The sequence below is a fragment of the Chionomys nivalis genome, chromosome 17 (assembly GCF_950005125.1).
Source record: "Chionomys nivalis chromosome 17, mChiNiv1.1, whole genome shotgun sequence".
NCBI classification, from domain to species: Eukaryota; Metazoa; Chordata; class Mammalia; order Rodentia; family Cricetidae; genus Chionomys; species Chionomys nivalis.
Window position 1 is genome coordinate 56927840 of NC_080102.1, and position 27516 is coordinate 56955355.

Below are 27516 nucleotides of genomic sequence, written 5' to 3' on the forward strand. Positions count from 1 at the left end.
AACTATAGCCCAGGCAGGCCTTGAAGCTGCAATCCTCCTGCCTCAGACTCCCAAATACTTGGGAATACAGATTTCTGACACTAGGCCATGAGTTGTAGGTTTTGAGACATGGTCTCACTATATAGCCGATATGTTACCTCAAAATAGTGATCCTCTGCCTCAGCCTCCTGGGTCTGGAAGTATAGCATGTGTACCACCATGTATATCGGACTTTTATTTTTTTTTTAAGACAGAACTGGAATGTAGTAACTACTCTAGAAGAAATGCTCTTTAATTTTTTTTTTTTTTTTGGTTTTTTCGAGACAGGGTTTCTCTGTGGCTTTGGAGCCTGTCCTGGAACTAGCTCTGTAGACCAGGCTGGTCTCGAACTCACAGAGATCCGCCTGCCTCTGCCTCCCGAGTGCTGGGATTAAAGGCGTGCGCCACCACCGCCCGGCCTTTTTTTTTTTTTTACATTCTATTTCTTAGTTGTTTTTGTCCTCCAGGGCAGAGGACAACTCGTGGGAGTTGTTTTCTCCTTCCACTATTACGGTCCTGGGGATTGAACTCAGATTGTTAGGGTAGATGCCAAGGGCCTTTTGGCCTGCTGAGCCATTCTACCAGCCCCCAGGAAAGCTGTTGGGTCTAAAGTAAACTAAGTCCCTGAGGTCTAGGACTAGGGCGTAGTAGCTTTTCTTCTTCCCATATCTTACTTGAAATGTGTGTGTTTTCTTTTCAAGTGAGAATGATATTTTTTGACATCAAATTGCAGTAATAGAGAATGTGTAAGGAAACCTTAAGGCTGCCTGAGTCTTGTCCCCTGCTGCACTCCACCTTAGGAGATAAGGTCAGCCTTTACCATGTAACAGGTACGTGAGAGATTCACTATCAAAGGAAAGGTGACACCGTGGGTCATGGAAACTTCCTGTTGGTGCTTAACTATATTCTAGACACACAGCTCCTAGAATCACTGTCTTTACGTCTTTCTTTTCATAAGAGCAGCAGCTACCTGCTAAGAAACCACTAGTGCAGCAAGCCCACCACCTGCCCTGGGCTCTGCCCACCAATGCCATCTCCGCTTGCTCTCTGGTGGGTAAATGTGTATGGACAAGCCCTTCAGCACGTGTGTGGCACCTCTTTTTACAGCAGCACCTACTGTGCACAGCAGCACCTACTGTGTACAGCAGCACCTACTGTGCACAACAGCACCTACTGTGTACAGCAGCACCTACTGTGCACAACAGCACCTACTGTGTACAGCAGCACCTACTGTATACAGCAGCACCTACTGTGTGCAGCACCTACTGTGTACAGCAGCACCTACTGTGTACAATAGCACCTACTGTGTACAGGACCTACTGTGTACAGCAGCACCTACTGTGTACAACACCTCTGTGTACAGCAGCACCTACTGTGCACAGCAGCACCTCTGTGTATAGCAGCACCTACTGTGTACAGCACTTACTGTGCACAGCAGCACCTCTGTGTACAGCACTTACTGTGTACAGCAGCACCTATTGTGCGCAGCAACACCTACTGTATATAGAAGCACCTACTGTGTACAGCACCTACTGTGTACAGCAGCACCTTTGTGTACAGCAGCACCTACTGTGCACAGCAGCACCTCTGTATACAGCAGCACCTCTGTGTACAGCAGAACCTCTGTGTACAGCACCTACTGTGTACAGCAGCACTTCTGTGTACAGCACTTACTGTGTACTGCAGCACCTGTGTACAGCAGCACCTACTGTGTGCAGCAGCACCTACTGTGTACAGAGGCACCTACTGTGTACAGCAACACCTACTATGTACAGAGGCACCTACTATGTATGGTAGCACTTACTGTGTACAGCAGCACCTACTATGTACGGTAGCACCTACAGTGGTACCTACTATGTACAGCACCTACTGTGTACAGCAGCACCTACTGTGTACAGCAGCAGCTCTGTGCTCCAGTCACTGTGATCTTCACTAAAAATACAGATGCAGAGAGAGCAGGAAAAGTCATCAAGCTGAAGGTCAGTGGAGGGTGGCAAACTGCAGCCCCAGACAGGGTTTCTCAGGGTAGCCTGGCTGGCCTGAAACTCTCTCTATAGCCAGGCTGGCCTTGAACTCAGAGATCCCCTGGCCTCTGCCTCCTGAGTACTGGCCACCACACCTGGCTGGCTAATGTTTCTCTTTTTTTTTTTTTTTTTTTTTTTTTTTGGTTTTTCGAGACAGGGTTTCTCTGTGGTTTTGGAGCCTGTCCTGGAACTAGCTCTTGTAGACCAGGCTGGTCTCGAACTCACAGAGATCCGCCTGCCTCTGCCTCCCAAGTGCTGGGATTAAAGGCGTGCGCCACCACAGCCCGTGTTTCTCATTTTCTTAAAGAGCAGATGTTTTGGACTTTTGAGTGACAGTCTCTGGTCACACTCAGCGTCTCCGCTGGCTTAGTGTGAAAGCAAAGACAACCTGCAAGTGTGTGTGTGTAAGGCCTCGTTTGCTAAGCCCTGCTGCCTACCAGGCACTTGAAATGCTACAAGTAACCAATAAGCTGAATTTTAAGTGACATGTAAACTCTTCAGGTGGGAAATGTAGCCCAGGGAAGGAGGAGCACACCCCTAGCCTGTGTGGAGCTCTGGGTCCCCCCCCACCCCCCAAGGCATGGTGGTTTACACCGAGAAACCCAGCATTCAGGAGGCTGAGGCAAGAAATTTATTTACTCATGAATGCAAACCCAGTCTGGGATACATAGTGAGTCCCAGGTTACCAACCCAGGCTATAGAGTAGGGAGAAAAAAAACCCTAAAACCCAGAAAACTGGGCTTAGTGGCACACACTTAGAATCCCGGCATAGGGGAAGGATCCTCAGATGACAACATTCTTTCTCCCTGCACTGCATAAGTTCCAGGGCTGCTTAATCCAGCCCTTGACATTGCCACACCAATTTTCCTGACAGGTGGTAAAACCTGCTCAAGACAGATGGTCCTTTTGGGCCAAGATCAGCACTTACTTGGAGAATATTTCCACAATTGCCGATGACTTATTCTTGTTGACAAGAGAAAGTTCTTTGGCCGTTACTCTCAATGACAGGGAAGTCCACTGTCGTCTATTAAATGGAGTTGATTCCATCTTGTCTACAGCCTCTGGGGCACCTACGGAATAGAGAAAGGAGGAATATTAAACATAGACACAGATTCCCAGCACGCATGGACGGGCAGCAGAATGACCAAGCGGCAGGCCACATGCCTCTGCTGCTTTTCCAAAGCTTGTGTGACCTCTGTCAAATGAGTCGGTATCTTTGGGGTGCAGTTTCCTGTAAAAGGAGGTCAGAATAGATGATCTCTTTTCAACTCCATCATTTTATCATTGACCCTACTATGCAAATATCAGTTGACCTTTCTCTGAACTCTAGTCTGTTCCAAAGTCACATTTGGAGTGAAATCTTCCCCATTCTGGAATAACATCCTAGAGGAGATACAATCAGCATCTCACCAGTCAAGCACCAGCCAGGCTCTGCCTGTGTCTACATGGCTTTTTGTTCTCTCTCCCTCCCTCTCCATTTCCCTCTCTCTCTTTCCCCACCTTCTCTCCCTACACCAAGGAGCACTGACCATGCTATCACTGTTATTCTGGAGAGAGCTAGGGACATTGCAAAGCATGAGAGGAGCTGGGCAGGCTTTGATGGTATTGCAAGTTTGTTACTTTGAAAAGTTCTATCTGGGGCTGGTATACAGCTCAGCAGTAAAAAACTCGCCTCACATGGGCAAGGAAGGCTCTGGGCTCCAACCCAGCGCTGCAAAGCGGACAAACAGATACAAAATGTTTGAAACTGGTGGAGTCTTAGGGACAGAAATCATTAAACGGAGTGTGGTAACCCAGAGTAGATGTGAGTATGTGTGTGGGGAACTCTTTGGTGGGAGACAGTAAAACTCATGTAAACGAGGATTACTAAAGGCAGAAAGGTTTAAACGGTGATGAATTTGAGGGGAGAGAGAGAATATAGGGGTGGGGAAGAGGGCCAACCAAAAAGGAACCTACTATTTTAGAAACTAAACAATATGATAATAATGGCGTGAGTGGAGGCACCCTATATAAGTAATGCTGCTCCCAGAAGCTATAGGATTTTTGTTTTACTTTGTTTTAATTTTTATTTTACGTGCATGGTGTTTTGCCTACACATATGTCAGTGCACATGTGCATGCCTGATGCTGTGGAGGACAGAACAAGGTATACGATCCCCTGGAACTGGAGTGACAGACGCTTGTGAGCTGCCGTGCGGGTACTGGGGATCAGAACCAGGACCCCCACAAGAGCAATCTCTCCAGACCCAAGAAAACAGATTTTAAAATGAAAATCCCAATGCTAGCACAGGATACCTCCCTAGAAGTAACGGTCAGGGAGTTCCTAGAAGCACCCAAAACAATACAGCTATAAGCACCGGCCTTGGTTCCCACGAGAAATAGATGGTAAGACCCTATTGGAGTTAGCAAACACTTTAGATGCAGGGAACAGAAAGCAAGCTAGAACCGAGCTGCACGTTTCCTCCCTGCTTGCTGCACTCACAGTTCTGGAAGGGGCTGTGCACGCCACTGGGGGAGAAATGTCATCAAGTGTCTAACCAAGCTATGGTATACTACCAACCTGCCAGGCAAGATATGGCCACTCGTGCAACAGGGCAAGCCTATCTGGGGTTTAACCAATCACTCTCTGATTGGGTTAATTCAGGTCTGGTATTATAAACTTGAGCAAAAGCCTACGGCTGAGCTCTAGATGGAATGCACCAGCGATGCTTTGCTAAGTGGACAAACTGCCATGGGCCGGTGCTGATCTCAGCCTAGGTTAGAGAAGCGTCTTTCTACAGTGGGCAATGGTCAGTGCAGAGGCTTGTCAAAGTGCTGAGAAAAAAGTGACTTGCACTCTCCAAAGTCCCGGGCAAGCTGTGGAAGAGGAAGAACGTAAGAGCCAAAGGACAGACGGCAGGGCTGTATCTTCTAGATACGACGTGGCTACTGCCATCATGGACACATAGCGGCTGTGGGGACCTGCACACAAAAGGAAGGCCATGGCACTGCTGAGGTGACTCAGTGGGCGAAGGCACGTGCCCACAAGCCCTACAACCTGAGTGCCGTCCCAGGACCCTACATAGTGGAAGCAAAGTCAGAACACTCCGAAGCTGCCCTCCGTCCACCACAAGCATGCGATGACACGGTCACGCCCCTTCCCGGCACAATCAATCAAACAAAAACCAACAGATCAATCAATAAGATAGAAAACAGGAGAGGAGCTGTTGGGGAGAAGCAGAGGGTCAGTGGGAGCCCGGGGATAAGTGAAAGCAATGTGGGTGGACGCGATCACGACACACTGTGTACAGGTATACAACTGCAAAAACTGTTTTAAATTATGTCATCTCTCTAGCTTTAGTATCTGCAGATGAAAACCAAGGATAATGTTTGTCTTCCTAGGATTTTACTGCATATTTTAAGGAGATAATATATCTTAAATATCAGGCAGACTTCAGTGCTGCGAAGAAGATTTTCAGTATAATGTATTAGCATTGGCTCTTATGAAGCCTCTGGACAACTGGGGAAAGCATGATACATTGAAACGCAGAGGATAAATCCCTTAACATTCTCTTCTGGAATCCCTCCGAGCTGTAGAACATACACAGTGCACCCTTGACAACACTCAGCCCCCACCTGCCAGCTGCTGGTTGGGTTTTCTCGCCCTAGTAACTCCAAAAGAAGTTATAACCTTTGTCCAGAAGAGGTGAGATCAGAAACAAGTCAACACTTCCGTATTTGAATAGGGGAGAATACAGATTAAAGAACTGTTGTCTTAACAACTTCAGGGCAGAACTGGTCTGGAGAATGTACTCATCAGAATTGCCCTCTACAGCCTCAGCAGCAACAGAATGTGCTGTGCTGGACCAAACACTCCGGAAGCCTCTGAATGCAAATCGGATGACAGATGACCTTCCAGGATGCCACTCCTTCCCCAGGGCAGCCCTCTGTCCTTCCAGAGAAAGCCTTTTCTGAAAATAATACGGTTTTGATTTCGGTGATCTAATTCCCATGTTGGAAGGTAGCATCACACACAGTAACACTGAGGAACCTTGGCGTGAGAGACAGCTGTATTCAAGTACAGTTGCTGGTTTGATCATTTAAAGCTTGCTTTTTTCTCAAACTTCGATTTCTTATTCATAACAATGGGGTTAATATCATGAGGAGAAATGGCACTCATACAGAAACCGTCTCCTTTCTAGAACGGTCAAAGTACTCGGGTGATGGCAGCCTGCATGTACCAAATGGCACTTGACACACATGTGTATCCGATTCCCAATGGGACACCACCACAGCTGTCCATCAAGACGGGACACCGCCGCAGCTGCACATCAACCGCAGCTGTCCATCAAGACGGGACACCACCGCAGCTGTCCATCAAGCCAAACTTAGGAAATGTTGACCAACACTTTAAGACAACATTTGGGGAAATTATGCTTCCAGTGTGGGTGTGAATATAAATGTTGTCAGTTCTTTTACAGTGAACAATTACGGATAAAAGAGGAAAAAATAAACAAAGTATGTTCTCAAAGCTGTTCACAAAAAAGGAACACAGAACCAGATGCAGTAGTGCAAGTCAATAATCCCAACTATTTTAAAGGCCAAGGCAGAAATGTTTGAGACTTGTTTGGGTGACAATAATAAGATAATATGTAAACTACACACACCGCCGCCACCACCACCAGCACTCCTAGGCATTCATATATCAGGGTCTGGCTAGGTAGCTCTCAGGCTGACCTCAAACTCACAATCCTCCTGCTTCAGTTCTCCAAGTGCTGGGATTACAAGCATTTGCCACCAGGCCTGAATATATTATTTGGAGAATTAGTGATGATAAAGTTTTTTTTTTAAAGTAATTCCCAAATCCAAGTTCATGGTTTTGATTACTTTTGTCCAAAATGCGAAGGAAATCTGCAATATTCGCTTTGGTCTAAGGTTAGGAGAAACACACCTTATGTTCAAACAGTGGGTGAACTGTACCTGAAGGATGGAGAGAGAGCGTCTCTCCACAGACTGCTCCTCCTCTACGGATTCTGCTGACCGCTACACAATCACAGCACAGGCAAGGATGTGGTTAAGGGCAATGCATGCCTCTGGCTCAGAGGCAGGAAAAGACATCAGCTGGACTTGGGAATCGCAGAATGGAAAGAATCTGAAAGTGAGGGCAGACGGAGGAAGTGCATCTGAGGTGGGAAGGGCAGCATTTGAAGGTATCTGAGGAAGCGAGTTAGACTCTAGGCTGAAACAGACAGCACCACGCCAGGCTGGGAGAGCTGAGAAAAACCAGGCCGAAGAACGTGGCCCTATTCCAACGGTGGCAAGAATTAGCCCAGGAGTGAGCAGAGAGGGCGTCTGACCGTCATATGTGTGACCTTTAAGGCAAATAATGATTCCCTCAGCTTTCACACACATCTATAAAATAAGAGCTCTACCGGGCACTGCAGCCTGCGGTGCAGCACGGATTCTCAGGAGGCAAGTGGTATGTGAACACCATGTTTTAAATGACTATTTTAGCCGGGTATGGTGGTGTATACCTATTTTTCCAGCGCTGTAGATGCTGAGGCAGAAGGATCACTGTGAGTTCCAGGCCAGTCTAGGTTACAGAGTGAGACCCTGTCATGAAACAATCCAGCTTGGCTGGGCGGTGGTGGCACACACCTTTAATCCCACGCCTTTAATCTCTGAGCGCGCATGAAGTCCTGGGATATAGCTAGCGCTCTGAGCACGCATGAAGCCCTGGGATGTAGCTGGCGTTCTGAGCGTGCATGAAGCCCTGGGATGTAGCTGGCGCTCTGAGCATGCATGAAACCCTGGGATGTAGCTGGCGTTCTGAGCGCATGAAGCCCTGGGATGTAGTTAGCGCTCTGAGCACGCATGAAGCCCTGGGATGTAGCTGGCGTTCTGAGCGCGCATGAAGCCCTGGGATGTAGCTGGCGTTCTGAGCGCATGAAGCCCTGGGATGTAGCTGGCGTTCTGAGCGCATGAAGCCCTGGGATGTAGTTAGCGCTCTGAGCGCGCAGGAAGCCCTGGGATGTAGCTAGTGTTCACTGAGCTCGCAGGAAGCCCTGGGATGTAGCTAGTGTTCACTGAGCTCGCAGGAAGCCCTGGGATGTAGCTAGTGTTCACTGAGCACTCATGAAGCCCTGGGATGTAGCTAGCACTTGCTGAGTGCTCATGAAGCCTGGGTCCTAGCACAACACACAGCCAGCATGGTGGCACTCACCTGTAATCCTAGCACTGGTGGTGTGTGTGTGTGTGTGTGTGTGTGTGTGTGTGTGTGTGTGTGTGTGTGTAGGAGGAGGATCGGAAGTTCAAGGTCATCTCCTGCTCTATATGAGCTTGATGCTAGCCTGGGATATGTAAGGTCCTGTCTTAGGAAAAAGAAAAAAGAAATCTGCATCCATGAATAACTTGCCAAGAGCAAAAAAGACAAATCTAAACTACTGGACCAATCTAAGTGAGAGTAGTCCAGGTTTATGGTAGCTTGTGTGGGAATGGATTAGATAGAGTAAGAGACGGAGTCAAAGTTAGCATTAACAACTGGACTGACTAAAATGCTGAGTGTGATATAGAAAAAAGGACCAGTTCTGCTTTCAAGCTAATTAATAATTAATTAGTTTGTTTGTTTGTTTTTGAGACAGGGTTTCTCTGTGTACCCCTAGCTATCCTGGAACTTGCTCTGTAGACCAGCCTGGCCTCAAACTCAGAGATTCTCCTGCCTCTGCCTCCCAAGGGCTGAAATTAAAGGCATGTGCCAGCTGGGCGATGGTGGCACATGCCTTTAATCCCAGCACTCAGGAGGCAGAGGCAGGCGGATCTCTGGGAGTTCGAGGCCAGCCTGGTCTACAAGAGCTAGTTCCGGGACAGGCACCAAAGCTACAGAGAAACCCTGTCTCGAAAAACCAAAAAAATAAATAAATAAATAAATAAATAAAACAAAATATAAATAAATAAATAAATAAAGGCATGTGCCACCACTGCATAGCTTTAAATTTATTTTTATCTCTAGATGTATGTGGCCACATGTGTGCAGGCACCCAGAGGCCAGAATAGGGCATCAGACCCCTTGGAATCAGAGTTACAGGCAGTTACGAGTTGCCCAATGTAGGCAGTGAGAACCAAATGCAGGTCCTTGTAAAAACAGCCAGTGCTTTTAACTGCTGAGCCATCCCTCCAGTCTCAAGACGGGTTTTGTTTTACACAGGATGAGACATACATATAATGAAGCAAAATCCAAATGACACACAACAAGAAAACTGTGAATTCAAAGCTTAGGTTAAAACTCAGACTACTAAGGGGTGGAGAGACGGTTCCACGGGTAATGCACTTGCCACACAAGCCAGAGGACCTGAGTTCAAATCCCTAGAATCCTTTCAACCAGGGAGCAGTGGTGAGCATCTGCCATCCCAGTCTCCCTGTGGTGATATGGGAAGCAGGGAGAGGACAACTTCTAGAGTGCCAGGACCAGGGAGCTTCGCCTGCACAGTATCAAACAAGAGACTGTCTCAAGGTGAAAGGCAGAATCTAACGTCGTGATTCCCCTGACCTCTGCACTTGTGCAAACACAGGCTAAAAAATTACAAAGAAAGACATCACATCTCAGAGTCAGTCATGGCAGCTCACTCACGCAACCCAGCATTCGGGAAGCTAAGACAGGAAGACCACCAAGTTTGAAGCCATCCTAGGCTACGTGGAGAGTTCCAGACAGTCTGGAATACACAGGGAGAAAAAATGTCAATGAAGCTCTTGAGAGAACATTTGAAACAGCTACTTTAGACAAAGCAAAAATCTCACTTAAGCTCCATGGTCACTCAAATAAGATTGGTTTTATTAATATATGTATGTTTATTTATTTGTATTTTATGTGTATTTTGCCTGCTTATATGTATGTGTGCCATGTTCATGCCTGGCCTGCAGAGGTCAGAAGAGGGAGCCAGATTCCCTGGAACTGGAGTTATGGACAGTTGTGAGACACTGGATGCTGGGAACTGAACTCGGGTCCTCGGAGAGAACAAATGCTCTTAACTACCGAGCCAGCTCTCCAGCCCTACCGATTTATGGTTATGAATCTGAGAGTCAGATTTATTAAATAATAAAGTTAATCTAGTTATAAAGTAGCAGAGCTGGGTATCATTTGGTTCCAAATTCCATTTTCTTTACATCAAAAGTCAAAATGATGGTTAAAATAACCACTTTTAGCTAAAACAAAAAGTTGATTGCCGAGAAGAAAGATAACCTCAATTCATTCCTGAACTGTCTAGCTGCAAACTCAAACAATTGTTTTTCAGTGAGAGAATAGTGGGCCAGCACGATAGCGTTTGCTACTAAGCCTGACAACATGAGTTTAAGCCCGGATTCTAAAGCTTAAAAGTTAAGAGGGACTCTTGCAAGGTGACCTCTGACTTCCATGCCTGTGCCGTGGTGCATAGGCATTCATGCATAACCACACATCAATGTGATTAAAATGTATTAAAAGCAATAGCAACACCTACAGCTGCTCCCTACAAACTTGGAATCTGCATTGGTGGAATAAACCAACTGAGAACCAAAAATATTTTCAAAAGGTTGCATTTGGCAGGGTATGTTAGTGCATGCCTGTTCTCTTAGGAGGCTGAGGGTGCGGCATTGCCTTGAGTTTTAGCTAGCCAGACTGGTCTCAATTAAAACAAGAAACCACTAAAAAAGTGAAAACAGTGTACTGGATAGATGGCTCAGAGATTAAGAGCACTGGCTGCTCTTCCAGAGGTCCTGAGTTCAATTCCCAGCAACCACATGGTGGCTCACAACCATCTGTAATGAGATCTAGTGCCCTCTTCTGGCCTGCAGGCACTCATGCAGGCAGAACACTGTACACATAATAAGTAAATCTTTAAAAAAAGAAAAGAAAATGTTGCACCTACACTGAACCTACAGACTTGGGTCGTTGTTCCATGATCAACAAATACAGCACAACTCTGCACTGCACCTGCTACACTAGAAGTCATAAGTCGTCTAGTGACGGATGGAGCATACATGGGTTACATGTAAACCCTACACTACCCATACAAAAGGACTTGAGCTCCACAGCCCCGAAGAGTTCAAGGGACAGCTGGTTTATCTGAGAATGATGACCATCAGAGGCAATCATCCCTATTCCTAAGAGAAACCTAGTTAACCCTGGCCAGCAGGACACTGCCCACCGTATCAGGGATCTTAGCTTTTGTGAGCCTACATTAAAGGTAGGCATTGTGTTTCAGCAATCCAGTCTTTCTGAGATGAGTCTCATTTTCAGACTTTTATTCTACTGACTTTTATTCTACTACCTGTGAGCAAGAATTGCTGGGTCAGTGGATGGTTACATGTGAAGGTCGGAAAGACATAAATATCAGATCACTAAGCCACCTCACCGGTCCTTATTCGAACCCTTGACATAAATGCAGATCATATGAAAACAAGGATGACTTAGTAACTTGAAGCCAGGTGTGGTATTACAGACAAGCCCCTATGAACAGTGCAGAAGGTAGACAGGAGGATCATGAGTTTGAGGACAGCCTCGTCTAAGTTGTGAGATATTGTCCTTGCCCCCCCCCAAATAATCCTATAAACAACAAACAAGAAACTTCACTTACCATCTACAAAAGGTCAGTCTTTTATTATTCAGGAAGATGGCAGACAAGTCTATAGACAAGTAGGGCTACCCACAGCCCACAGCTGTTGGGAGGGCTTCCACCAGCTGTCTGTAGGGATATGTACCTAGACAATAGGGCAATTGTAATGAGAACCAAATTCCCAGAGTCAGCGAGGACGAAGACGTTTGCATCAAGACAGTCACTTCAGGAACATGTGACCCCTTTCACCCCTTTTTATGGATATTGTGTATAGAAAGGGGCTGTGTAACCGAGAAGCAATCTCACTTGTGGAACTGCTAACCGGAGGGCCAAGGAATGAGGATTCACTCTCTGAGCAGCTCGCACTAAGTGTTACATTCAGTTACTGAGGCACACTCTACCACGCCGGGGATAAAATACAGAAGCAGACAAGCGCTCTCCACTCGGTCTTTCTCCCTTCTGCCTACACTGGGGGAACAAGTGTCTCCACCTAAAAGAGGAGGACTTTTTCTCCAGAGACTGAACCGGGGCCTTGAACACGCTAGACAAAGGCTTGCTCTACCTTTGAGTCACAGCAAAGCAGCTTCCAATCAAACAACTCATCTTCCACAACCTCCGCCCACCTCTGTCCCTGCTTTTCTACCTAAGATGCGAGCCATTTCAGATGAGTTTGTTTCTACATCTATAATATGTATATATATGAACTCGTACATAGCTTTTTAAATTTGTTTTTATCTGAACTTTTCCCTCTCACCCTCGCTTTGCTCCTGTGGCACAGCCCTCACCTCCGTCACTTCGTTGACTTCCACCCACGACTCTGGCCTCGCTCTGGTCCCAGGCATTTCCTGATGATCAAAATGAGGACCACAGCCAAGTGTTGGTGGCGCACACCTTTTATCCCAGCACTCACGAGGCAGAGGCAGGTGAATCTCTGAGTCTGAGGCTAGCCTGGTCTACAAAGCAAGTTCCAGGACAGTCAGGACTACATACTGTCTTGAAAAGGAAAAAAAAAATACCTTGTTTCAAAAACAAGCAAACAAAGTCATATCAGATGACTACCGATGTGCAAGTGTAAAAACTTCCTGCCTCTGTCTGAGTGCCTCCTTGGTTCCACACACAGAATATATAATCCAAATTAAACTATCCTTTCTACCCTATGATTCTCAAATTGAGTTTATTATTTTTTTCCCAATGGAACCAGAATATGAATTATTGTTTATATCAAACTAATACACCGGGCTGGAGAGATGGCTCAGCAGTTAAGAGCACTGACTGTTCTTCCAGAGGACCCAGGTTCAATTCCCAGCACCCACATGGCAGCTCACAACTGTCTGTAACTCCTGTTCCAGGGGATCTGACAACCTCATACCAAAGCACATAAAATAAAGTTAAATAAATCATAAAAAATTTTAAAAAACTAATATACCATGAAGGACAGTATGGATGTATCAGAAGATACACATATAAGTTTTTCAGTTTAAAAGAGGATTCCAGACTCTTTGATCTATATCTTTCTTTTCTTTTCCTTTTTTGGTTTTTCAAGACAGGGTTTCTCTGTGTAGCTTTGGAGCCTGTCCTAGAACTAGCTCTTGTAGACCAGGCTGGCCTCAAACTCACAGAGTGCTGGGATTAAAGGCGTGCGCCACCACCGCCTGGGTATCTTTCTAATTAAAGCAACTGTGTGTCAATTTCTTCACCTCTTCACTAGCATAGTGACACCGGGAGGAGAAAGACCGGTGACCGGTGAGGGACCAAGAGCAAGGCCAGAGACCGAAATCCAGATGTATGAGTCTTATACTTTACACCAGTTCTCCCTCTGTAAAATGCAGATAAAAGAATTGAGCCATGGTTTCTAGAACAAAAAGTTCAGCACTAGGGAGGCAGAGGCAGGAGGATCTCTGTGAGGTTTCCTGAGTTTGAGACCAACCTGGTTTACAGAGAGAATTCCAGGACAGCTAGGGCTACACACAGAAACCCTGTCTTGGAAAAAAATTAAAAAAAAAAAAAGTTACTAAACAACAAGAGTATATAACACTACTCACCATCAAAAAATGCTATTTTAGGTCTATCTCCCTTATTTTCTTTTACATGCAAACTTTGTACAAACTTTCCCCCACATTTTTAATAGTTTTTAAACTTTTGAGGAGAGCTTGACCTTTCTATGCAGCCCAAGTCAGCTCCACTTGCAGCCTCTGTCCTTGACCTCCCATGTGCTGGGTTCAGAGCAGCATGAAGCTTCAGGCACACCTTCCTTCCTTCCTTCCTTCCTTCCTTCCTTCCTTCCTTCCTTCCTTCCTTCCTTCCTTTCTTAAGATTCATTTATTTAATGTGCATTGGTGTTTTGCCTGTATGTTTGTCTGTGTGAGAGTGTCAGGTTCCCTGGAACTGGAGTTATAGACAGCCATGAGCTGCCTGCCATGTGGGTGCTGGGAATTGAACCCTTGAACCCGGGTCCTCTGGAAGAGCAGCCAGTGCTCTTAAGCACGGAGTCATCTCTCCAGGCCCCCAGCTCACACCTTGACCACAGGATTTCTGAGAACGCTGTTTCCCTATGACAATGCCATTCTTCACAGGGAAATGCCTTAGTTCCTGTCCTAGCTTCGAGGACACTTTTCTCGATTCCTTCCCCACACCTCAAGTCTAGGCTAGAAGGTTCCTTGCAGTACTAGCGATATAATCCAGGGCTCAGGCACACTGTAATGCTCTCCCCACTGGTCTCCTTCCCCAGCCCAAGGAGGCTCTTCAGCTGTCAGAGAACAAGACCAGTCCCCAACACTGATCACACCGTACAGTTTGTTGTTGTTTTGTTTAAATTACATTTTTAAAAAAGATTTATTTTTGTGTTATAAGTATGTTGCCTGCATGCATGCATGTGTACCATATGTGTGCAACGCCTGAGGAGGCCAGAAGAGGGCATCGGATTCCAAAGACTGGAGCTCCAGACCGTAGTGAGAGCTGTGTAGGAGGTGGGGGAGAACTGGACAGGACCAAATCCAGGTCCTCTGGAACACACAGAGCTATTGACCACTGAGCCAGCTCTCCAGTCTCTGGCTTGGTTTTCTTGAGACAGAGTCTCAGATAGTTTAGGCTGACCTCGAACTTGCTATGTAGCTGAGGCTAAATGAACTCCTGACTTCCTGTCTCCTCCCAAGTGCTAGAATTAGAGGTCCCAGGACAGGGCATTTGTTAGTGAAGAAAAGGGTCCCAGGTTCTGAAGTCATTTGTTGAAGTCAGCTCTTTTTACTGACTAGTGCTTTCAGGGAAAAGCAACAATGAAACATGCTGTTTGTTTCTTGCAAAATAAATCATAGAAAACTATGAGTAACCACTGAATACAACAGCAAAGAAGTGTAGCCTGAACTCAGAGTGTAGTGTTCCAGGCAGCGCTGTTGACAGAACTCAGGTGTTTTCTTACAAACACTAATGAATAACTAAGGCTCAACAGCTAACAAAGCCAGGGTGAAACCCGAGAAGCCAAAAGGAATTAAGATGAGAAATAAAAGAGAAAAGAAATTTTAATCTAGCAGGTCATAAACTTAAGAATACACAAAAATTACCTAGGAAGCTTGTTTAAAATATTGACTTCTCAGGTCTTTTCCCACGGTTCATCAAGTTAGAGGAGAAGCCAGGAAGACCTTTAAACGGAACCGTGTGGTGATTCTAGCGCCATTAAAGGCTCAGAATTAACGCGCTGGAGAGGGATACGACTCCAGGAAGAATGGGGGAGGGGCCACAGAATGACGAATCGGGCAACACTCCGGCGGCCTTGTCCACTCTGAATTTCCTATTGTCATCCAGCAATCTGTCCTTTAACAGGAACCTGAGCCAGCGAGGTGGCACTTGGGAGGCTGAGGAAGGAGCTCCAGCTCCTGATCACAAACAAAACAAAGCAATTGGAGAGCCACATCGTGTGAAACATCCCGGTGACTCCAGCTCTCAGGAGGCAGATCAGGAGTTTGAAGCCAGCTTGGGACATGGCGCAATCCATTAAAACAAGAAGTAGCCTTAAGTTCAGACACACCGAGTTTGTCCAATATGACGTATATACCTAGAGACATCTACGACTTCCTTGCCTAGACGGCACAAAGTCACTGTGTAAATGAATGGATACTGACGATAAGACCAGGTTTAGTTTCATCTCATCTGGTTTGTCATTTAAATTTAAAATGACTCTTCAGAAAGACACACAAAGGTACCCAGGTGTGCTGACACACCTGTAGCTCAGGCATTCTGGACATGAGACAGGGGGGCTAGGACCTCAAGACCAGCCTGGGCTGCACGGGAAGGCGGGCATGGGCTGCACGGCAAGGCGGGCATGGGCTGCACGGCAAGGCTGGCATGGGCTGACGGCAAGGCTGGCATGAGCTGCACGAGAGCCTATCTTAAAAGAAACCAAAGGGGCTGGAGAGACGGCCCAGTGGTTAGAGGATGCACTACCCTTATGGAGGACCTGAGTTCTGCTGCCAGTTCCTGTGTCAGGCAGCTTACAAACTGTCTGCCACTCCAGCACCTATAGTCAGTGTGCAGTACTTACACACAAACGCATGCACATACATGATTTAAAAAATAATAAAGGGCTGGAGAGATGGCTCAGAGGTTAAGAGCATTGCCTGCTCCTCCAAAGGTCCTAAGTTCAATTCCCAGCAACCGGTTGGTGGCTCACAACCATCTGTAATGCCCTCTTCTGGCCTGTAGGCATACACACAGACTATATATATATATATATATAATATTTACAAAAATAATAAAAATTTGAGGCTGGAATTATGGTTTTACAGGACCCTGATTCCATCCCCAGCACCCACGTGGCAGTTCACACTCTAGTCCCAGGGGACCGTACATCCTTTTCCAGCTTCTGAGGGCACTGTACAAATGTGGCACACAGACACCCATACTCACAGAATACTTTAACATATATATATATAAACACATTTCAAAAAAAAGCTTTTTAATAGAAAAAGAAAGCAAACTAGGGTCAGCAAGATGGCTCAGTGGGTGAAAGACCTTGTCAGGTAAGTCTGAGGACCTGAGCTGGATCCCAGAACCCATGGTAGAAGGAGAGAACTAACTGCTGAAAGTCGCCCTCTGACCTCCATGCAAACGACACTGGATATACACACCCACATGGATATCATTCAAACAAGTAATAAAATAAAAAAAAATTAAGGTCATACATTACACAGCCGTGTACACCTTTATTCTCAGCACCCAGGATGCAGAGGCAGTGGGTCTCCGTGAGTCTGACAGCCAGCCTGGTCTACAGAGTGAGTTCAGGTCATCCAGCGCTACACAGTAAGACACCACCTCAAAAAAACAACACGAAAACAAACAAAAACAAAACAAAACAACAACAAAAGCAAAATGAGTGGACAAAATACTTATTTTGCTTGTTTGTTTTATCTGAGACAGGGTTTCTCTGTGTATCCCTAGCTGTCCTGGAGCTCACTCTGTATACTGGGCTGGTCTTACACTCACAGAGATCCCCCTGTTGCCTCTGCCTCCCGAGTGCTGGGATTAAAGGTGTGCGCCACCATCGCCCAGTCAAATATTCATTTTTTAAAGGTGAGTGGTTCAGCATCAGAGCACGTAATCCGGCCTTGTCAGGCCTGGGGTTCAGTCCCCAGTACTTGGGGGAGGAAGGAATCGCAAGGGAAAGAAAAACACAGGAGAGGAAAAGTGAAAGGGCAGACACCTTCCTGCCACCTGGGCAGTTCTGAAAGGGTTAACAACCAAACCTTAGGGGCTGGGGCTATAGTCCAGGGGTGTGAGCATTGCCTAGTACTACCCAATGAAGGCCCTGTGCTCAATCCCCAGCACTGCAAGATTAAACCAAAAAGCAACTTGGCGATTCGGTCTGTGACCATCTGGCACACTGCCAGGTCCAACTGGGGATGATGTGTTTCATGGGCGAGTCACAGTGACAGAGCCCAGTGAGGGCTCCTACCGAGATGCCATGTGCTGTCTGGCCACTCACATTTGTCTAAGAACGCCCTTCAAACTCTGTGCTCACAAGAACTGATCACAGTCATGAGCATGACTGCTGTTATCCTCAAACCAGTGTTCTCCTGGCCCAGTTCTCAAGTTCTCAAATGCATTTTCATATGTGTGAGCCAAACCCATATGAGCCCATGGTGCCAGAGATCACAAAGATTCACAAAACAGAAGCACAAGCCGCTCTCAGGAAGGACTCGGGGGCATGCCCTATGGTGTGTCCGAAAGTCGGAATAACCTGCACTATAGCTGGAACAGACTCGAGATTACAATTTAAAAGTTAAATCAGGAAGACAGCAGGCGTGGACTCTAATCTTGCCTCTGCCACTAATTAGCCGAGTGACCCCAGAAAGACACCTGTCTGAGCCCTGCCCTCCCTCTTGTGTAAGATGAAGAGACTTACAATAGTCTAAAGACACCTGTCTGAGCCCTGCCCTCCCTCTTGTGTAAGATGAAGAGACTCACAACACCCTAGTGTCTTTCTAACTCCAGGGTACAATTAGCAAGTTTCAAAATCAACTTTAGGAGTCACAACCGGCATGCTTTGCCCTTGTTTTCGTTTCTGCAGAACTGAATACTGAACCCAGCGCATCCAGTGTGCTCTGTGTTCAGTGAGGAGCTGGCTCGTCGAGGTACAGCCTCAGCCCATCAGTTCGCTCGAACAAGAAGGAACAGAAGGAAGTGCTACAGCGTTCAATCATGCCACAGGTAAACATTCTTACAAACGCTTGCTGAGCTGGCCATGTGCGTGAGAACTGGGTAGGAAGTGCTGGTGCGCAGGCAAGCAACCGGAACGCTGTGCCCTGTGGGTGGGAAGGGCAGTGGGACAGCCGCTTTGGAAAAGAGCACCAGGTCCTCAGAGGATTAAATACAGAACTGAGTCGGCGACGCTTCCTCATGTGTGTGCACATACAAACACACGAGAATCCATGTACACACGTATAGAAACATTCAAGAGAGTGTAAACATATGTCAAATTACCATGTCACCCATACCTGGCAAACATGCAAAATTATGTCAGTTAAAACAAAAGCGGGTGGCCTTAGCGCCATCTCCCTTGAAACTCCTGCACCACGAGAGTGAAGCGGAGGAAGAAGCGAACGCACAGGCTGAAGTGCAAGAGAAGATGAGCAGAGGCCCAAGTAAACTAGCCTGTCCACCCACGCAGGCCGAAGGAACAGAAGCAAGGGACGCTGAAGGCCGGGACGCTGTACAAGCTGTTGGACTGTGTGCTATTGTCAGGACCTGGAACCTCTGCTCGCAGAGCCCACTTGAGAGACCTGACTGGCTTTGTTACGACAAATCAGTCCAGCTGGTCCTTTGCTCTGTCCTGTTCTCACTTGTGGTCAAGAGTAACTTGTGTACAATAAACTATTTTTTCTGCTATCTCAAAAACAACAACAACAAAAATCCAAAACCCAAAACAAACAAACATAAAACAAAGATAAAACTGGTTGTGATGGTGCACACTTGCAATTCCATCACTTAAGAGGCTGAGATAGCAGCATCGTGAGCTACAGGCTAGCCTGGGCTACACAGTGAGACCCTGTCTAAATCAATCAACCAATCAACTGGCCAATCAAATTAAAAACTTACATACACATACAGGACAGTTCATAGCAACGTTATTCACAATAATCAAAAAGTGGACATAATCCACTTGTGCACCTAGTAACCACTAGAAACAGAATGCGGTATATCCACACAATGAAATAGCATACGGTCATGAAAGGGGCTGAAGCCCTGATATATGCTATAGCATGGATGGACTCTGGAAAACCCTTTACACAAAACACATGGCGTATGATTCCATTAATAGGAAAGGTCCAAATAGCTAAGTCTCTGGAGCTGGAAATGAACCAGCACTCTCCTCACCAGGAAAGATGAAACAGGACTGACGGCTTATGGATGGGATTCCCGGGAGGTGACAATGGAAAGCTGGTCATGTGGTGGCTACACAGCTCTGAGCACATGAAAAACTACTGAGTGGGCACTCAGATGAGCTACCTGCCTAAATCATGTCTTAAGGAACTCTGGGAGGTAATAAACCCATGATGATCATCACCAAGCCCTGGGTTAAAGCCCAGCACCAAAATTAAATAAAATAAATTTATTGCTTGAAAGTTGCCAGGTAATCAGTTGACTGCGGTGCCCTCTCCTCAGGGCACGCATCACCACCCTCTCCACGGTTTCCTGGAGGCAGACCATATGACGGAAACACCAGCTGGTTCCCACTCTGACTCCAGACTTTACCAGGCTCATGGCAACCTTCCCGTTATGTAAAGTGGAGATGATAACCTGCCCAGAGTGGCTAAACATACAAGGAGAGAAATGTGGAAAAGGGAATAGCACACAGCTTGAGGTCTCCTGACATCTCTTTATACCACTGTCTAAGTCACATACTATAAACAGTAGCTTAATTTCTATATAAGACCTGTGGCTGTCATAAGGCTCTAGTTAAAAAAAAATTCATGGCCGGGCGGTGGTGGCGCACACCTTTAATCCCAGCACTTGGGAGGCAGAGGCAGGCGGATCTCTGTGAGTTTGAGACCAGCCTGGTCTACAAGAGCTAGTTCCAGGACAGGCTCCAAAGCCACAGAGAAACCCTGTCTCGGAAAAGCAAAAAAAAAAAAAAAAATTCATAACAGGGACCAGACCAGGGAGGTAGCTCAGAGGTTAGAGCACTGACTGATCTAGAGGACCCAGGTTCACGACCCAGCACCACAGGTTGAATCACAACCATCTGTAACTCTTGCTTCAGGGTATCCAACACGCTCTTCTGCCTCCGCTGACACTGACACACATTCGAGCACACATGCACACACCTGCACATGCACACTTGCATACACACAATTCAAAGTAAATCTTTATTTAAAAAGTTGTATGAATAGTAGGCCATAACCTGTAATCTCAACACTTAGAAAGCTGAGGCAGGATTGCTGTAAGTTCCAGGCCAGCTAAGGCTACATAGTGAGACCCCGTCTCAAAAACAACAAAACAGTAATAACAATAGCTTTTATTGTTACTATTATCATTACTCATAATCTGGGTACAGTGGCACATGTCAGTAAGCCTAACACTCGGAAGACAAGGCAGGAGGATTACTAGTTTAGATCAGTATAGGTTATATAGCAAAACGCTGTCTAAAACATCTGGGGGCCAGAGAGACAGCTCAATGGTTGAGAACTCTCTCCTGCTGTTCAGGGAACCTAAGTTCGAGTCCCAGCACCCACACTGGGCCCTGCATGTATACAATACACATAAACTCACACATGCACACATACCACACACACATACAATTCAATAAGTAAATATTTTAAATAAAGAAATAAAATCCATTAGTGTTACATTTCCCCCTTTCATATATATATTTTGAGACGGGGTCTCATGTAGCCGAGGCTGGCTTCATGCTGGGTAGCCAAAGATAACCTTCTATTCTGGTCCTCCCGCCCCCACCTCCTGAGTGCTGGGACTGAAATTATGTGCTCCATCCTTATTATGTGCTGCATCCTACGGCATCAGAAGCCAAATTATGGATGGACCAGGGATGTTGCTTTCTGGGGAGAGAGACAGCCTGGCATTCGAAAGGCCCAATGTTCAATTCCCAGTATTACTAAAAAACAACAAGAAGTCAAATTAAACAGGAACCACCTCCTGAAGTGGTAAATGTAACACAGAATTGCAAAAAGACTAAGTCCATAAAAATATCAACCTTCATACGTTTCTTATGCAATTAAAAGTCGTACTTTTTGTGCGTGTTTGCGTGTGGATTTGTGTAAAAGCGTGAGGTCCACACTGGGCCTCCTTCCCGGCAGCTCGCCGGCAGCTCGTCTTACATTGCGAGACGAGGTCTCTTACAGACTAGAGCTCACTGATTGGCTGGACTGGCTGGACTCTGGAGATCTGTGTCTCCCTTGAGCACTGGATGCTACATGAAAGCCACCACAGCCAGCTGTTGGTTATACTCGGGTCACCACATTTACGCAGCAGGCACTTTGCTGACTGAGCCATGAGTGCTGGGAAGGAACAAGACGAGGGTCTTAACTCTGTGGCCCACGCTGGCCTTTGCCTCCTGAGTGTTAGATTACAGACGTACTTCACCACCTTGCCTACTTCACCACCTTGCCAAGCTCAACATAAAGGGTTTGTTTTGTTTTTTTGATGTTTTTTTGAGACAGGGTCTCATTTGGCTGGTCTGGAACTATGTAGGCCAAGCTGGCCTCAAAGTTGCCTGCCTCTCTCTGCCTCCTGAGTGCTGTGGCTCTCAATTTAAAAGTTTTTTTTTTGTTGTTGTTGTTGTTTGTTTTGTTTTTTTCCAAGACAGGGTTTCTCAGTAGCTATAGAGGAGCAAGCCCTGGAACTCACTCAGCAAACTAGGTTGGCCTTGAACTCACAGCACCTGCCTCCCAGGTGCTGGAATTAAAGGTGTGCACCACCACCACCTGGTCATTTGCTTTATTTTAAAATTCTCTCCCCCTCTCTGTGTGTGTTTGATGGGCATGCCTATGCTGTGGCACACATCTGGAGGCTCCCCCCCACCCCGTGTGTGTGTGTGTGTGTGTGTGTCTGATGGGCGTGCCTATGCTATGGCACACGTCTGGAGGCCAACTTTTGGGGATGGGTTTTTCTCCTTCCCTCACGAATCCTGATGATCAAATTCAGATCATCCAGCTTGTAGAACACGTGCTCTTACCAGCTGAGCCATCTCACTGGCATTTATTTTTAAAATGCCATTTATAAATTGTTTATTATCTCTACAACTTAATTACGCTTTTAAACTGCACGAGGCCTGTCTGAATATCACATGTAGCTCCTTGTACAATTGAACTGCCTCTCCCGGCAGCTGTCCTTTCCCAGTGTCTGATTCTCATCCAGGCCTCATTAATATTCTCTGCGAGCAGACATGGTGCTTGACTGTACAGACGAGAACCTTGTCTCTGAAGACGTCTCTGTTTGTAGAATACCCACATCTTACTGCTCATCAATATCCCTCTTGTGCCCAGGCCAGTGAAAAGTCTGACTGGTGCTATGTGTCCTCCCAGCCTTAAGAGGTCACTGTTTGGGGCTGTGCTCCAGGTGCTCCACTTCCAGGCAGGCTAGCACTTCCCACTCAGGCAGGGGCCATCCAAATATCGTTTGAATATCAGGATCAGACTGAGGCTGCATCTCTCTTTGAGACAGGCTATGAGATCTAGGCTAGCCTTAAACTCTTGTTTTATTTTGTTTTGTTTTTTTGAGACAGGGTTTCTCTGTGTAGCCCTGGCTGTCCTAGAACTTGCTCTGTAGACCAGGCTGACCTCAAATTCAGAGATCCACCTGCCTCTGCCTCCTGAGTGCTGGGGTTAAGGGCGTGTGCCACCATAACTGCCACTCCTGATTCTCCTCAGTCAGCCTCCCACGAACGGGGATTACAAATGTGCAAGGGTGCTGGGCTAACGCAGTCTCACACAGGAAGCCCAAACAGGATTCTGAAATGGGTTCTCCAGGACTCCAGTGCAAAAGAGATCTGGGATGTAGTCTTGGCTTGCTTCCAAAGTTATTAGCCAGAGCAGGGAGAAAGGCAGGAGGTTCTGGTCATCTACCTAGGAAGACGGTGTCTCTGCTGGGCCATGTAGCTTTGTAAGCTGAGGATGAGTTACCGAATGCTAGCCAGATGCCACTTGCTTAACACATATTGGGTCATTATTCTATCTGATCTCATTCACGCAGTGCTTATGACATGATGAAGAAGTATTCTCATCCCATAGAGGAAGAAACAGGTTCAGAGAAGTGCAGCAATTTTCTCCGTGTCACAGAGTTTTAGAACGAGGGCCCTGGAGATGTTTTAGCAGTAATACTACTTCCTGCTAAGCCTGATGACCTGTGTTCAATTCCCTGGGATTCATATGGTGAAGCGGAGGAACCGACCCCCACAAGTTGCCTTTTCCCAATAAATAAATACTTAAATTAGAGTAGTAGAACATGGCAGACCTCATAATTCCCACACGTCACCCCAGTACTCAAGGGGCTGAGGCAAGAGGATTGTTGGAAGTTTTAGCCACCTGGGCTCTGGAGTGAGACCTTGGCTAAAGCAACGGAAAAGTCAGAACCCAGGATGAAAACAGCCTGACCGAGTCTAACTCGTAAGGGCTAATGACATGCTGAGACCACACCCCTGGTGTCACAGTATTCTGAGAACCTTCTTCAAAGCTCTCAAGAAATGATAAAGGCCCCGGCCTGGTCTACACTGCTGTTCAGAGCTTCTGTCAGTTCTGGCTGATGAGTGTCTACTTCTGGGCGCCATTAAGAAAATTCCTTAAGCTTAGTCTCCTAAAGATTTTACTCATTGATAAACTAAGTGTTTTTTGTTTTTTTTTTTTTTTTTGGTTTTTTCGAGACAGGGTTTCTCTGTGGTTTTGGAGCCTGTCCCAGAACTAGCTCTTGTAGACCAGGCTGGTCTCGAACTCACAGAGATCTGCCTGCCTCTGCCTCCCAAGTGCTGGGATTAAAGGCGTGCGCCACCACCGCCCGGCAAACTAAGTGTTTAATAAAAATGGCAGTGGGACTAGAGAGATGGCTCAGAGGTTAAGAGCACTGGCTGCTCTTCCAGAGGTCCTGAGTTAAATTCCCAGCAACCACATGGTGGCTCACAACCATCTGTAATGAGATCTGGTGCCCTCTTCTGGCCTGCAGGGATACATGCAGGCAGCACACTGTATACATAAAAAGTAAATAAATCTTTTAAAGTAAAATAAAATAAAAATGGCAGCTGCATGGCAGTACAAACCACCTGGGGGCTGAGGGTGTAGCTGAGATGACCAAGTGCTTACATGTCATCTCATGCAAAGACCAGTTTCCAACACTAGCACTGCATACAACCAACACGGAGGCACACACCTGCAATCCCAGCACCGAAGGATCAGAAATGCCAGAAGCCTTTGAGATGGCTGAGTGGGCAATGCTGAGGTGCTTGTGGCCTGGTGATGCAAGCCTCGCAATTCCCGGAATCCATCTGAGGGTGAGGGGAGGGAACTGAGTTCACACAGAACCCATCTGAGGGTTGGGGGGGAGAGAACTGACTTCACACAGAATCCATCTGAGGGTGGTGGTAGGGAGAACTGACTTCACACAGAATCCATCTGAAGGTGTGTGTGGGGGATAACTGACTTCACACAGAATCCATCTGAGGGTGGTGGGGGCGGGGGGGGGGAGCTGACTTCACAAAGCCGTCCTCTGAGCTCCACACACATGCTGTGGCCTTGCGAATGTGTGCCCCCCCACACAAAATAAATAAACAGAAGTTTAGGTCATCTAGCTATCCTCGGCTACATAGTGAGTTTGAGGCCAGCCTAGGCTACTTGAGAGCTTGTCTCAAAACAACAAAAAATCTAAACAGAAACTCCAAGATACCTAATATCTACTGAGCATTTTTTTTTCTTTTCGGTTTTTCGAGACAGGGTTTCTCTGTGGTTTTGGAGCCTGTCCTGGAACTAGCTCTTGTAGACCAGGCTGGCCTCGAACTCACAGAGATCCGCCTGCCTCTGCCTCCCGAGTGCTGGGATTAAAGATGTGCGCTATCACCGCCCGGCTTACTGAGCATTTTTTCAAGGGCAGGTAATTGCTATAGAGCCCTGACTGTCCTGGAACTCATTATGTACCCTGGTTCAGCATGGATGTCAAAGTTCTAATTCTCCAACCTCTGCCTCCTGAGTGGTGAGATTCAGGCTCATACCGACGTGCTTGGCCAGAGTTTTCTGTTTTGTTTTGTTTTCTTTTTTTTTTTTAATTATTTAACTTTATTTTATGTGCATTGGTGTGAGGATGTCAAGATCTGGAACTTGAGTTGTGAGCTGCCATGTGGGTGCTGGGAATCGAACCTGGGTCCTCTGGAAGGGCAGCCAGAGCTCTTAACCGCTGAGCCATCTCTCCAGCCCCCTTACTAGGCGCAGCTTCACCTTGTACCCTGGCTGTACCTGTGTTCACTGCATAGCCCAGAAGTGTCTTAACTTGTGATCTTCATCCTTTCTTGGGATTACAGGCATGTGAAGTTTTAATTTAATTCCACATATAAATGTAAGCAATTCTTATAGTAACACATGCAGAAATAATATTGTTGAAGTGGATTTAAGTTGCTGAGTAATATGCATAGGAAGAACGTGAGGCTCGGAGAGCTGAAGTCAAATTAACTCCAGGAGGTGAGGCTGGAAACAAGATGGCCGCCAGCACAAATACAACAGAAAAGTGCCTTGGTATATGGGTCCTACAGGGTCGACTTATCTCTGTTAAATCGTCAATAAAAGAGAGGGTCGGGGTCGGCATGTAGCTTAGTGATAGAGTTCTCTTGCACTTCAGAATCCTGAGGCAGGCTGGGCCAGACGGCTCAGCAGCTAAGGGCGCTTGCCTCCAAGCCTGACGACCTGAGTTCAAGCCCTGGAACCCACGTGGGAGGAGAGAATTCACTCCAAAAGTTGTTCCCTGACTCCACATGTGTCCACACACATATACATGCGAGATAATTTAATGTAAAAATGTTTTAAAAAGGAAACCCCGTAACTGTGGTCATCTCCACATATTTTCTGCAGCTATTTACAGCCTTTAAAAACTTACTTTGGCCTAAAACTTGTATGCCATAGAAGATCACCCAAGAGCCTTCCTAATCTGTCCTCTCTTTAAATTGAACGATTGCCAGCTCTAAATGAGCTTGCCTCCACCTCTATCCCAAATAACCTAGTTTGTTTGCTATTCTTCTGGCTCCTCCCTGCCTCTCCAGTTCTCTTGATAATTAACTCAACGTCAGGGCAAACAACGCTCAGTGGATGGTTTAGTGGGGGTTTACTTGGGGGAATATTATTTTAAGGTGAGTTGCTTTTGTTTATGCTGCATTTGTTCAACTCTGTGAAGCTGTGATTCTTCGCCTGTCTAAAACACCTGAGGGTCTAATAAAGCTGAACGGCCAATAACAAGGCAGGAGCAAGGGTAGGCGGGGCTGGCAGGCAGAGAGAATAGATAGAAGAATTGAGGAAGAGGAGGAGGAGGCCCTCAGGGGCCAGCCACCCAGCCAGCAAGGGAGTAGGAGTGAAAGTAACATGTATAGAAGAAAAGGAAAAAGTAGTCAGGATAATTTAAATTAGAAAAGCTGAAGAGAAACAAGACTAGCTAAGGCAGATCATTCATAACTAAGAATAAGCTTCCGTGTCTGATTTTTTGGAAGTTGGGTGGTTGGCCCCCAAGAGTCCAAAGGACACAACAGGGCTTGTTTTTTTTGTTTTTTTGTTTTTTTTTTTTAACACATAGTAAGAGAAATAGATGATATCAATAATTTCAAATTTAAGATGAAAATGGAAGATTGTGGCTGATTAGGATAAGAATGGAAGCCGGTGGTGGTGGTGGTGTACACCTCTAATCCTCTGTCTTCCGAGTGCTGGGATTAAACTCCTGATCCTCTTTTGACTATATCTCTCAAATCCTGGAGGCACAGGACTGAGCTACATTTAGCATCAACATCAATGGTTTTCTTTTTAAAGATTTATTAGTTATGTATACAGTGTATATACACCTACCTGCATGTATCCCTGCTGTCCAGAAAAGGGCACCAGATCCTATTATTTTAGTTGGTTGTGAGCCACCATGTGGTTGCTGGGAATTGAATTTAGGACCTCAGGAAGAATGGTCAGTGCTCTCAACCTCTGAGCCCTCACTCTAATACTCTAATGTCAATGTTTTAATTGAATTTTAATGTTTGTCTCTTAATGCAGATAGGCATGTCTTTCAGTTGACATGGAAAAGTCAACTTGTGTCTCTGTTTTTATTTAATTTTATTTTTTTCAAGACAGTATCTTTGTGTATCTCTGGCTGTCCCAGAACTCACTCTTTGGACCAGGCTGGCCTCGAACTCAGAAATCCGCCTGCCTCTGCGACACAAGTGCTGGGGATTAAAGG

General features: G+C 46.3%; 1 protein-coding gene across 1 annotated transcript in view; it reads right to left on the reverse strand.

Annotated features, from left to right (window-relative positions):
- The window catches only part of Lima1 (LIM domain and actin binding 1), a 112392-nt gene that overhangs the window by 71814 nt on the left and 13062 nt on the right, over positions 1-27516 (reverse strand). Inside the window, exon 2 of the mRNA XM_057792255.1 lies at positions 2971-3112. Within this exon, the coding sequence (XP_057648238.1) occupies positions 2971-3089 (119 nt within the window). The 5' untranslated portion in view covers positions 3090-3112. The remainder of the gene's footprint in view (positions 1-2970; positions 3113-27516) is intronic.